Source organism: Toxoplasma gondii, chromosome XI (genome assembly GCF_000006565.2).
Source record: "Toxoplasma gondii ME49 chromosome XI, whole genome shotgun sequence".
Taxonomy (NCBI): Eukaryota; Apicomplexa; class Conoidasida; order Eucoccidiorida; family Sarcocystidae; genus Toxoplasma; species Toxoplasma gondii.
In genome coordinates this window covers 1,718,116-1,729,026 of record NC_031479.1, presented here as the reverse complement: position 1 = coordinate 1,729,026, position 10,911 = coordinate 1,718,116, and the positions used below count along the sequence as shown (strand labels likewise).

At 49.8% G+C, this 10,911-nt stretch overlaps 4 protein-coding genes across 4 annotated transcripts; 2 read left to right on the top strand and 2 right to left on the bottom strand.

The window, feature by feature from the left end:
• Positions 1-964: 964 nt before the first annotated feature.
• On the bottom strand, positions 965-3,480 carry TGME49_311020 (hypothetical protein). The gene is made up of 2 exons (XM_018782653.1): positions 1,719-3,480; positions 965-1,404 (listed from the first exon to the last, which is right to left on the bottom strand). Exons 1-2 carry the CDS (start codon positions 2,460-2,462, stop codon positions 1,225-1,227), a joined length of 924 nt encoding a protein of 307 aa, XP_018635540.1. The 5' UTR covers positions 2,463-3,480; the 3' UTR covers positions 965-1,224.
• Positions 3,091-5,775, top strand: TGME49_311010 (hypothetical protein). Its single transcript, XM_002364304.2, has one exon. It carries the CDS (start codon positions 3,976-3,978, stop codon positions 4,573-4,575), a length of 600 nt encoding a protein of 199 aa, XP_002364345.1. The 5' UTR covers positions 3,091-3,975; the 3' UTR covers positions 4,576-5,775.
• Positions 5,776-5,957: 182 nt separating this feature from the next.
• TGME49_311000 (hypothetical protein) lies at positions 5,958-8,513 on the bottom strand (the record flags this gene model as incomplete). Its single annotated transcript, XM_018782652.1, has 5 exons — positions 7,902-8,513; positions 7,373-7,623; positions 6,642-6,824; positions 6,419-6,470; positions 5,958-6,041 (listed from the first exon to the last, which is right to left on the bottom strand). The coding sequence occupies exons 1-5, from the start codon at positions 7,953-7,955 to the stop codon at positions 5,958-5,960; spliced, it is 624 nt and encodes a 207-aa protein (XP_018635541.1). The 5' UTR covers positions 7,956-8,513.
• A 969-nt stretch (positions 8,514-9,482) lies between these two features.
• TGME49_310990 (hypothetical protein) lies at positions 9,483-10,813 on the top strand (the record flags this gene model as incomplete). The annotated part of the gene is made up of 8 exons (XM_002364302.2): positions 9,483-9,606; positions 9,662-9,742; positions 9,803-9,861; positions 9,920-9,974; positions 10,034-10,062; positions 10,122-10,164; positions 10,220-10,254; positions 10,319-10,813. The coding sequence occupies 8 exons, from the start codon at positions 9,483-9,485 to the stop codon at positions 10,574-10,576; spliced, it is 684 nt and encodes a 227-aa protein (XP_002364343.1). The 3' UTR covers positions 10,577-10,813.
• Positions 10,814-10,911: the final 98 nt, after the last annotated feature.

The following is a 10,911-nucleotide window of genomic DNA, read 5'->3' as shown; positions in this document are numbered from 1 at the left end:
AATGGGGAAATGGGTGTTGAAGATGCTTGTTCGTTCCGTTTCGCTCTTTTATCCATAGTTGTCGCTCGCGGGCTGTGTCCCGTCTTCGCTCAGTTTCAGTCAGTCACTCTCGCGTCCCGGACCGTTGTTCTCCGATCTTCACTCTCGTTGCTTCTTGATTGTCCGTCCAGCTTTTTTCGCGATGTATCAGGCTCGTTGGAGCGGGAAGTGGGAGAGCATGACAGGCGACAAGTTTTCCGGTGAAACGCTCCCTCCCCAATTTCAAAGTGCTGACTCGTTTAAGAGTACAAAATGGCCCATAGATGTTTTAACAGCTCAGTTCGATTTAACAGAAAGGGCAGAAAGCTTAGAATAGTGCTCCGCAGGCTCGCGTGTCGCTTTTACACGTGTGCTACGACTATTCAAGCACAAGTCGCTTCTCGCATTTTCTGATATACAGTGGACTGTCATCTCACGGTATCCGAATTTTCGAATCCGTCGTGCAGCATTCAATCCTCATCAGAGAAGCCACAGGAACTGGAGGAAGAAACAACAAGAGAAAATGCCTTTGGAAAATTTTTCGAGTCACAAGCGAGCAGGAGCCTATTCGACAGAGAAGCAAAAATGAGGGAGGCCCGTGGACAGAGTTGAGGATGTCAAAACCTATCTCTCACTGGCACTACTGTTTCCTTCTTGCGTACGTTGCGTTTATTCTATTCGCAAGCGAAACTGTAACATCAGTGAACCCTATCAATGCAAATGGCTGCTTCATTTTCCGTAGCCATTTTCTGTCGTTACGTAGTCACCAGAGAAATGCCAATTGCCGTGGGCAAATCGCACTTTGCCTAGAGATTCCTGCCGCTATAAATGACTACATAGGTCGAGTTTGGGAGATTACAGCGAACCCAAGCTGTGCATAGACATACGTAACTATCGATGTATATGGCTTGTAGTCACACTTCCTGTCTTTTTAGCCGGATTTTGGAGATCAAGCGACCGTTGAGGGCACGCAGTAGGCATTCACTTGACGGTTGCCCAACTTTCAGAAGTGGAGAGAAGCCGTGGTTCTGGTAAGTATCGCGGGCGCGTCTTGACAAGAGAGGTAGAAAAAAAGGGCGAAAAGACAGGGGGTATTCCCTTTCGAACCCCACTGTCGAGAAAAGTCCAAAATGTATGCCATGCGCGGGGAAACCGACTGAATGGTGACACAGGAAACAGACAAGTCGAGGAAAATTTCCGCCCCAATCAAAAAGCAGAGTAGGACACGGCTTTCTCAAAATCGCAAAGTTTCGATGACACGGCCGACCCGCCTTTTTTCTGAAATGCACGGGAACTGTTTCCCTTCAAACTGCGGACAGCCGTTTTGTGTTTTCTTTTGAAGTCACTCCGTAGCGCGGCCCGCGTTTTCCGCCACTCTTCGCGAGCCTGCAGAAGAGAACATATCATGCAGACATCCTTGAAAAAGAGACCTGCCATCAATTCCTCAACAATCTGCTACGAAAACACGCGTTTCGATGCACATATGGACGCAGTTAATCCTTGTACAGTGTGTACCTACTTCGCTCCTCAGTTTAAGCGGAACCGAACCAGCGACGATAAACTTATATTTGTTCGTTGTACCTTCGCGGCTACGCGTCTATCAAGCCTGCGAACTTTAGGGTTTCCACCCAGGGAAGTTCTCCATTTCGCGACTGAATAGAAAGGTGAGGACTTGGCAAAAACAAAGGTCGCGTGCTTACCTCCTGTTCAGTTCTGGTTCTCCAAAATGGAGCAATGTGGAGATCCAACGATGTGGCGATGACGGGAATATGCAGACCACCCACAGACGCTGGTCCAGCTCTGAGTGACCGGAAGTTCATTTTTTCGAGCCGTTCCCCCAGCTGTTCTTCCCCGTCAATTCGTGTCCGATCTGCGTCTTTCGACGGGTCATACTCCGAGTCACCTTTAGATCCGTTGCTGAGCAGAGTTCGCGCCGAACCCCTTTTCTTGGACGGAGGTTCTTCTTCTTCTCCAAAAAGGCTCCGCGCCCACAGGAGGGTCGATACGCTCGAGGAAGAAATTGGGTGCGAAGTGTCAGGCGACAATGCAACCCCTTCACCATCCGAAGACGTGTGCCCGTCTGATTCAAAAGCGACTGCTGATCGGGAGACCGAAGCATCGTCTTGCCCGTGTGTTGGAGGTTTGGACGATTTTTCAGTGTCATCGTACGGCGACGCAAGGGATATCGCGGATGAGGATGAGGCGACCCGCAGCGCTTTTGAACGCTGAAAGAGTGCCTTCACCGCATGTTCGACAATTTGGACGCGCTGGCCTTGACTTGAACTAGAAGATAAGTCGCCTCGGGCATCTTCAGGTTTCAACGAGGCGAAAGCCGAAGAGTTGCGTTCTGCATTTGACGGAGGCGGGGTGTGTCCCGCACTATCTGGCGGTACTGCGTGGTGCTTCTTTTTCGAGGAAAAAAAACTCTTCCCGTCTTCAGCCATTTTTTCAAGGGAAGACAGGGGGCGGCTAGTTTTCGTCAGACGGGTTGCACAGTCGAAACCAAACGAAGAGGTTACGGTCTCTCTTTGAGTTCCAACTTCGACAAAGTGAGGGAGGGGATAGCAAATTGTCTTTCTGCTTGGGCAGGCCTGGCTCCACTAGATTGGTGAAACCTAGCTGGTCTCAAACACGTGGGGAGCCTCTCTGTCACACATCTAGGAGACTGTCTGTACCTGTGTAGCCAAGAACTTTCGCTCTTCGTATGTCGGGCTCCCGAGAAGAAAAAACAGTGCGTACTTCACAGAACATTCAGGTGCTCGTGTAAGATTGCTGGCAATGCTTCGATTTGTCTCTAAAAGCGATACGAGATAGGATATTTTCACCGCGAACGGCAAGCAAGTGCCCACGAGATGGGATTTGGACCATCCCAAGGTGATGGGAAACGAGCGGGAAAGATTAGGGGGAAATGGCGCATATCGGAATGGTCAGGAACGCAGCGACGTCGCATGTTTTGCTGCGATCGACCCTGAACTGGCCTGCCTGTTGGCTTGCATGCAAATACAACAGCACTGGGTCAACGTTGGCGGCAAAGGAAAGCCCAAAACTTGAAGATATGTGAATTTAGAATGAAATGTTCCCCCTCGAATACGATCCCTCTGTCGGAGCAGCAACTCGCATCCTAGAAAGAAGAATCTCCATTTCGGTGGTGAAAATAGTGCCGCCACGATATGCATGTAACAGACAAGAAAGATGACGGTGCTGGGGATTTTGGCGCTTCTGCAGTTCGCTTAGATGTTGTGGGAAGGAAAGCGTCAAGCAAAAGGTAGAGAGGAGAATACTATGAACCTCATCATTTGGTGGTGGATAATCGTGTGCAAGCTGGGGACTGAGCAGACAGCTTCTTGCCTCGAGACATGCCTGTACCCGCTTCACTTTTGCCGGCGACGCCCAGCGCGATTCGCTACATGGTTCGCTCATCGGGTGAGTGCGGTCATGCAACGGGTTTTGGTTAACACCGACAGACACACTATTCTGATGATTTTTGAGAAGTACTTTTCTGAGAAAGTTGAAAAGAAAATGAATTTTGCCTCCTGTCACTCGGGTCCCTTGTGTTGATGGAGTTGGAAATTGAGACGGTTGACTTCTACTGTCTTCAGCCCTACCGGTACGGCTGGTAGTCCACGGCGGCTGCTTCGCCTTTCCCATCGAATTGGTTTGTGGATTTCGGTGGTTTCACCGAGTTTCGCGCCGGTGAAAGAGACAGAGCAGAGCGAGTGTACGAAATCTGTCCCTTCGCGTTCTGAGATTGTTACTCATGTCTTGCAAGCTTGTGGTGATGTCCTTATGACTTTTCTAAGCGTGCCACGCGCCAAGATCACGGTGGTGATGCAGTGACCGCGTTTCCACATTGTTCAGACACTTGTTCTTGCACCGCTAAACTCGCTTCCGGGGTGTCATTCGCGTGTTTAACTTCAGCGTAGAATTTTGTTTTCAACTGGTCTCAAACCCAAGAACATGGGACTCCATTCACCACGGTTACCTGACGATCCTGTCGTCACAGTCCTTCGGCGGCACAGCCGCGAAATGTGGATGGCATCGATGATGGAAGCCGAATCAACTGTTCACGATGGGAACGAGAAGCAGGGGAACCAAGAAGTGGCAAACAGAGGGGGGAACTCGTCTACCGGTGTTGCAGAATCCCGGAAAAGTCGACGACCCGGTGGTGCAGTGAAGTCGGGTACCTGTGAACACTCTGAGAAGGTAGAGAAAGGCGACAGCATGGAGACGAAAGACTTCCATGCGAGCACTGTGGACAGTCTGTCTTCTATTGGAGACGTTGACATAACGAAAGCGCCAAGCTTTGGTTCTTCTGCTTCAAATCAAGACGACGTAGTGCGCGCCCTAAGGTCTTGGAGTCGAGGTCAGTGGTCGCTGAACGCGCAGGACTCCATAACTGCCTCAGCTCCTTCTTCATCGCAAGACATGCCAAGCAGTCCTGTTCTAGACGAAGATTCTGTCCTTGACGTCATCGAGGAGCATGTGGGAAGTGCCAGGGTTGTAAAAGATCTTCGTCGGACCGCCGCTAGACCCGCACACACTCATCGACGCAACTAGAGCGCGGGAACAGTGACTGGGGAAGGATGTGATTGTTTCACCTCGGTGCATGGCGCTGATGTAACTGTGTTGCGGTGGAGTATTCTGGAGAAAATGGAGGCGCGTTCCTCCAGCCGTACTGAACGAAACATCCTTGAAAGCGGCAAACACCACCTCCAACGGTTCCGAGCAAGAATGCGAGCAACGAGTTATGCTTTTGTTCGGAATTCAGAGCGGCAGATTTACCTTTTCTTGTTGCCACAAGTGGTTACAAGGTGAAAATGCAGGAGTTGATGGTACTTTCTGTCAGGCTGAGGAGGTGTGTCTTGCGGAACGGATTTGTGCATACGGCGTTTCTGTCGGGAAGTGGTGCTCTCAGTAATGATGTGATCGCCTGGTCTAACGTAGAGTGAGGAGAATCGCGTAATTTTCCTGATCCTCTAAAACGTCTCGGCAAAGAATTTGCCACACCATTTTGGAGAATGTTTCTGATTTCTTAGCGAAGGGCTGACAGGTGTTAAGCCCGGCCTTGATGACTTCAGTTCATCGGCCTCGCCTGTCGCATAAGGAAATAGCAGGACCTGTGTGGTAAAGCACCGTTTGACGTTCTTGTCAAGTCTGCGACATTTTGAATGTGTCTGCGAAGGAACGCATGCTTTTGTGGTGTTACAAAAAGCTCGAGTTCGATGTTGCCCCAGCGCCGGTTCTCCAAGATCCATTACTTTTGCGTGATGACGGGACAGAGCAGGGCTACAGAATCCAGTGGAGCTTCGAGCCATGTGCACGCCAGAGCAGTATGTTGCAATCGTGTTCAGGAGTGCCGTTTGAAGAGAGGAACGTAGAGAGTGGCAAAGAGGACCCTACGTACGCAGAACTTCCACCAGTGGGTGTGCGAATTCTCGTCTGTGAATGGGTTGTCAGTGCATGTGCAATGCCATTCGCAAAAAATCCCACGAGTGGAGCTCCGAAAAACTCGCGTACGAAAAGCTGTATGTGTCGTTTTTCGACTGTGTCGTCGCAAATCGCCTGTAGTAGAGAACGCTCGAATGCGTCGTACATCTCCGTTGTCGCCGCCTTTACATAGCGGAGTGCCTGTACCTTTTTACGGACGAAAAACAGAATCGAAACTTTTGTAGGTAGGGTTGCTTTGAGACAAATTCACAGCCAAAAACCGATCCATCTTTCCTAGAGATGAGAAATAGCGAAGGAACTTCTACAGTACAGGATAACCAACAGAGTAGAGGTTTGTCCGAAGCTCATCCAACGCTTTCATCACATGTATACCTGATTCCCTATACCTTTGCTCACTCAACATAAAAGCCTAGTAGACTTTTGGTAGGCGTGAATGTTGCTAACGCGCAACGTTCAACAATGATCGCCTGAAGCTCCCAGACGGGGAATCATCACCACCTAGAGGGTGAGGGAGAGGGTCTCCTGTCTCTGCTATCCGAGAAATCTCTTTCCTTGCGCTGCTTCTTTTCACGCACCTTCGCACACGCATCCACGCACACACAAACACAGTTTCAGCGTGAATCTCTTGACCGCATTGTCAGAAGAGACGGGCTGAGATCAACCATCACCCTGCACTGAAAAATCCATGCAGAGGGCCTTAAAAGCCCAACACAACAGTGCATGCCGCGGTACACACTGGAGCTCTACCCGTATTAGGCGTACAACGGCTGGTAGTCATCAAAAGAGACGCAGTGTCTGGAGATACGTAGGACTGCAGCCGCTGTTCAGGATGAACTACTGCGCTTTCAGTAAGAAGAGTTCTCACGAACAGCCGAACTCACCACCGTACACGCAGGAAAGGAAAGGAGTACATGGTGCAAATGTAGGTCCACCTTTTTCAGCTTTTACTTACTTCATCTTCAGACGATGACGACTCGCGCCGGCGCTTCTTCGAGGACCGTTTCCTGCAGGGAAGAAAGCCACACTGGAATCCGCGGCATCGTTTAGCGGAGTGAGCAGCAACCATCGCAACAACATTCGCGCACGCAATGTGTATTTTATTCATACAACTAAATACGAAACTCAGTTGATATCAGTTCTCTCCCGTTACTGCACTTGCTCCTGAGCAGACGTACCTGTCGTCCTCTGAGTCAGACGATGATGATGACGATGAAGATGACGACGAAGAATCACTATCGTCGCTACTGTCACTGCTGCTCGATCTCGATTTGCGCTTCCTGTTTTTCTTAGCTTTCTTCTTGTGCTTTTTTTTCTTCTTCTTGCTATCCTTCTTCTTGCGACTCTCCTTCTTAACCTTCCTGAAAAAAATCACCCCACAGACTCCCGAAGGAGCACGCAGACGCGCACAGAACCATCAACGAAAAAACGCCCCCATAGTCGTTCTTCTTTCCTTCCTACATCATGTGCACAGGGAATATACACACTCTTTATAGCCCCAGACGCGTGCGTCCAATCACTGGTCTGGCAAGCATGTAAGCATCTTTATCCCTTGTTCTTTGCAGGTCTTGATGAATCGGCAGGGCCATTTCTTCCCCCTTTATGTAAAGCCCTGTGCACCAAATATTGAGGCAACATGTTGTGAATGACACAAGCTGCACAGCATCATTGCCTAAAAGGCGCACAAGAGGCAGGAACCATGATCAGTGGATTCGATGCGTCGAAGCCTGTATTGACTGTTGAAAGAATGGACGACCGGGATTTTTTTTCGTGACATATCGACCCCTAAAACTGGTGTGCACATAACAGATGATACCAACTTTTCAGCGATCCCATAAACAGGTGAGAGTCGACAACTCCAGAAAGCAGTTACGGACGGAAGGAACGGGCAAACACACCCCAGACTCACTTTGGCTTCTTCACCTCGGGTGGAGTTGTCTCCATGGCTTTCAGCGTTTGGATAGGATCTGGACCCCACATCGCTTCTGAGTGTTTTTCAAGTGCGGCATTGAACCGCTCTCGGAACCTCGTCAGCTTGCTGGTAATGATCTGGTCATACATGCGTGACATTGTCCCAGCGGAATCCTTCGGTTGACGCCATTCTGGGTTGACGCCTTGTGGCTGCAGCTGATTCTTGTGCTGCTTACAGTACATTTTCAGCTGCACGCAACGCACACAGAAGACAAGCACGGAACGGCTACGGAGTATCTTCACCCTCAACAGAAACTCAGGCGCTGAAATACGGTCAGCACGAGTGATTCGTGTATGCCTTAAGAGGTATTATCTATGCCCTTTGAAACTACGTCTGTCAGATCTCGTGTTACTTCCGCTCTCCTCCCTATGGAACTAGCTTGTGTTTTTCTTTTGAGGTAGGCTGGTCGAAGACTGCTCAACAAATGGCTCCTCAAATACACTCCCTGCTGCAGCAAAACGCTTACAGTGCAGTACGGGCAGTTGCCCGTCCTGTTCGGGTCATTTCTTCGGGGTGCCATATCTTGGTTCACAGCACATCTGCAAGTGGGCCATCAAAGACAGCGGGAAGAAGTTGTCGAACCGGGAAACTCCGAGACGATTTTGAACCGCCGGCAAGAAGAAAGTGGAGTCCGACGGGTACGTGCCACATAGAATTATACAGGTGTTGAAGGTAAAGACAAAGAACAGGCAGAAAGCAGAGTATTACCGATTCTTTCAAAATGAGCACGACGCTTCACCGGGGCAGCTGAAAAGACCCGAGTCGTCCGGGCTTCGCCGCCCCGAGGAAACAATACGATTGGATTGTGAATCGCAATACACAAGCGCATGTCAATAAAATAGGTACAGATTCATTGGATGCGCATGAATGCAGAAATGGGCGCTTTTTTGAGAAGCAGTACTTCTAAGACCGCGTACTGCTGAGGTCTTCCGTGTCGTGGAGAAAAGAACGCACCAGGGTTTGGGGATTGCCCGGAGGTGTTCCAGCCCCTCCTCCGCTGAGAGGGAAAACACAGTTTCCCGCGGAATCGGGAACAGTCTGATTTACGATTCGGAACTGGACAAAGAGATTGTTTGCCGCAGCTTCTTGCTGATGTTCGAATAGATGTGGACAAGGTTGTCCCACTTCAAGCTTCCTAAATGGACGGGCGCATGCAGTCCCGCCAATCTGGCGTTCAAAACAACGAGTGAATGGCGGCACTAGCACAGGTGAAGAATTTCCGTCATAAAACGAGTAGAAGAACTCATTTAGCGAGTTTTTTTCTTAGCAGATCTTGGTTATGCCAGATTTAATCTTGGCTATGACACAGAGTGTACTTGCATGGAAGTACAAAAAGCGGAACTACGATGTAAACAGGAACACGATCGTAGGTGCCCTGCTGTAGCCCAATGCAGCGTTTTGTTAGATATGGATTCTAACGTAATAGCCACGTCAAATCTCCCCTTCTCAGATGCATCTCCTGAGAGTCGCATTGCTTACACACTCGTAGCCATACTCACATCTGGGGTCTCTGTCTTCGATGAATACCTTCAGACGATCCGTTTCTGTACATGACGTTGTCCGCAGCCGTAGTATCGTCCAAGGACGGATTTTGACACGTGATAGCGAGTGATTCTTCGTTGCAAAACATGCTCTTTGCTCATTAACCTGGGAATACGGTCCCTCCGGTGCGTCGCCAGCATCGTCTGATGGTTGTGCACGAGGAGGCCACAGGAGGATAAGCCTCGTTTCAATATTTGAGTGACTATTAGATTCAGTCACAAATACAAAAGAGAGGCAAGCGGTGGTGCGACCGTTTAAGATGCAAGGAGAATGTATTACTGGTCCAGTACGATAGGATTGCCGAGAAGGAATCTGTGGGTTCGTGTGCACAGTCGGGTCGAATCTACGGATGCTCCCAGTTTTGCCGCGAAGAACAGTGTCACTACACCTCTCCCTTGATGGTGAGCTATCTCACCGTAGAGCATCTCTGGCCTCATTACCGACTTTTGGAAAGAGCACGTACCTGACCGATGCTTCCTTCACGGTTCTAAATCCGTGCAACAAGATGAAAAGTCTCGTGGCGGTGCTTGTTGGTTGGGTAGGGATGGTGCAGGCGGTGAATCTCCGGCCAAATTTGGGCATCCTCTCAACAGGCGGTCCGTACGCAACTATCGTCGATGTACATAAGGGTACGTCATATTTGCAATTCGGAGTCAGAGCGACGAGGACCTATAAGACCCCCAGGGACAGCTTGCCTGCTAGACGAGTCTCGTGCTGGAAGCGAGCCAGTCCCGCCGACGTGCGGTTGCTCGTTTAGCCGCTTGGGTGAGTGTGTCACCGCTGGTTACATGCAGCAAGGAAAATGATCTCTCTGCTTCGCCGCAGCATCCATGAAAGAGAAGTGCGCCGCACTGTCTTCGACTGCTACGTCACAGGAAGCTGAGGCAGGTCGATCTGACAGGGTACGTAGGGAGAGTTCAACAAATATATTTGTGCTTACAGGAATGCGCCAGCATCCCTTGCGAGATTTGCTGTGTTATGAGGAGAGCCGCTATCCGTAAGCAGCTTCCTTCATATGAGTATTCTTCTAGCGAGCGATATGGAAGCACTCGTTAGCAATTGCTGGAGAGGACCGTACTCATCTGGTAAGCCTCATATGCGCATCACAGCACCATGTGGTCTCTAAACTGTTATAGGGCACCAGGAGTGCAAGAAAAAGTGTCCTTCCTCGGAAGAAATTCTACCAGGTAACGTTGTATGATGCGAATCCAGAGTCGGACCACAGAGGATTCCGTGCTTCAGTAACAGAGGATGTGTCTATTCCGGTGCTTCGAGCTGTACGTTGACACTCCAACTCCACCATTAGCGCCAGTAAATCATTCCACATGCGTTGAACTGTAGGCAATGGATCTTACTGACGTTTTCTACGCCCCAAGTGAAGTGCAACCCGCAAGAGTTGCAGCTCCCTCAACTCCGCAAGTATATCCTGTTGTTCCCCCATCACCCGTTGTGGTGACGCGTCCTTCCTCCACGGAAGCAACCTACCCGATGCTCGCTCTTCCATCCGAAGAAGACCTGGCGACTGTTGAACCAATATCGCCTCAGCAGCTAGACTCAATATCCAGGGCAAATAATGCTGCCATCGAACAGACGCCATAGGCAGAAGAGGCATAACTGCAACTGAAGCTCAAAGTTGTGGTGCAGCCAGACTTTCTGGTGTGTCTTGCTACATTCATTTACTGCGCAGCTGGAGATCGTTCGGGAATTTCGCGATGCATTTTGTAGGGGTGTCCTCCTGTATATGAAGGAAGCAATGACGCTACAGTGCAGACGGGTTTTCGTCGTGTGGAACCGGAATGTGTTGGTATCGTTTGGCAGAAACTATGATGTGATCTTACACTATACTACAGTACAATATCACGCGTCATTTAACTGCGCCTGCGGTCAGGGTGATGAAACTCGTAAAATTAACACATAAATTGGAGCGCCTCATG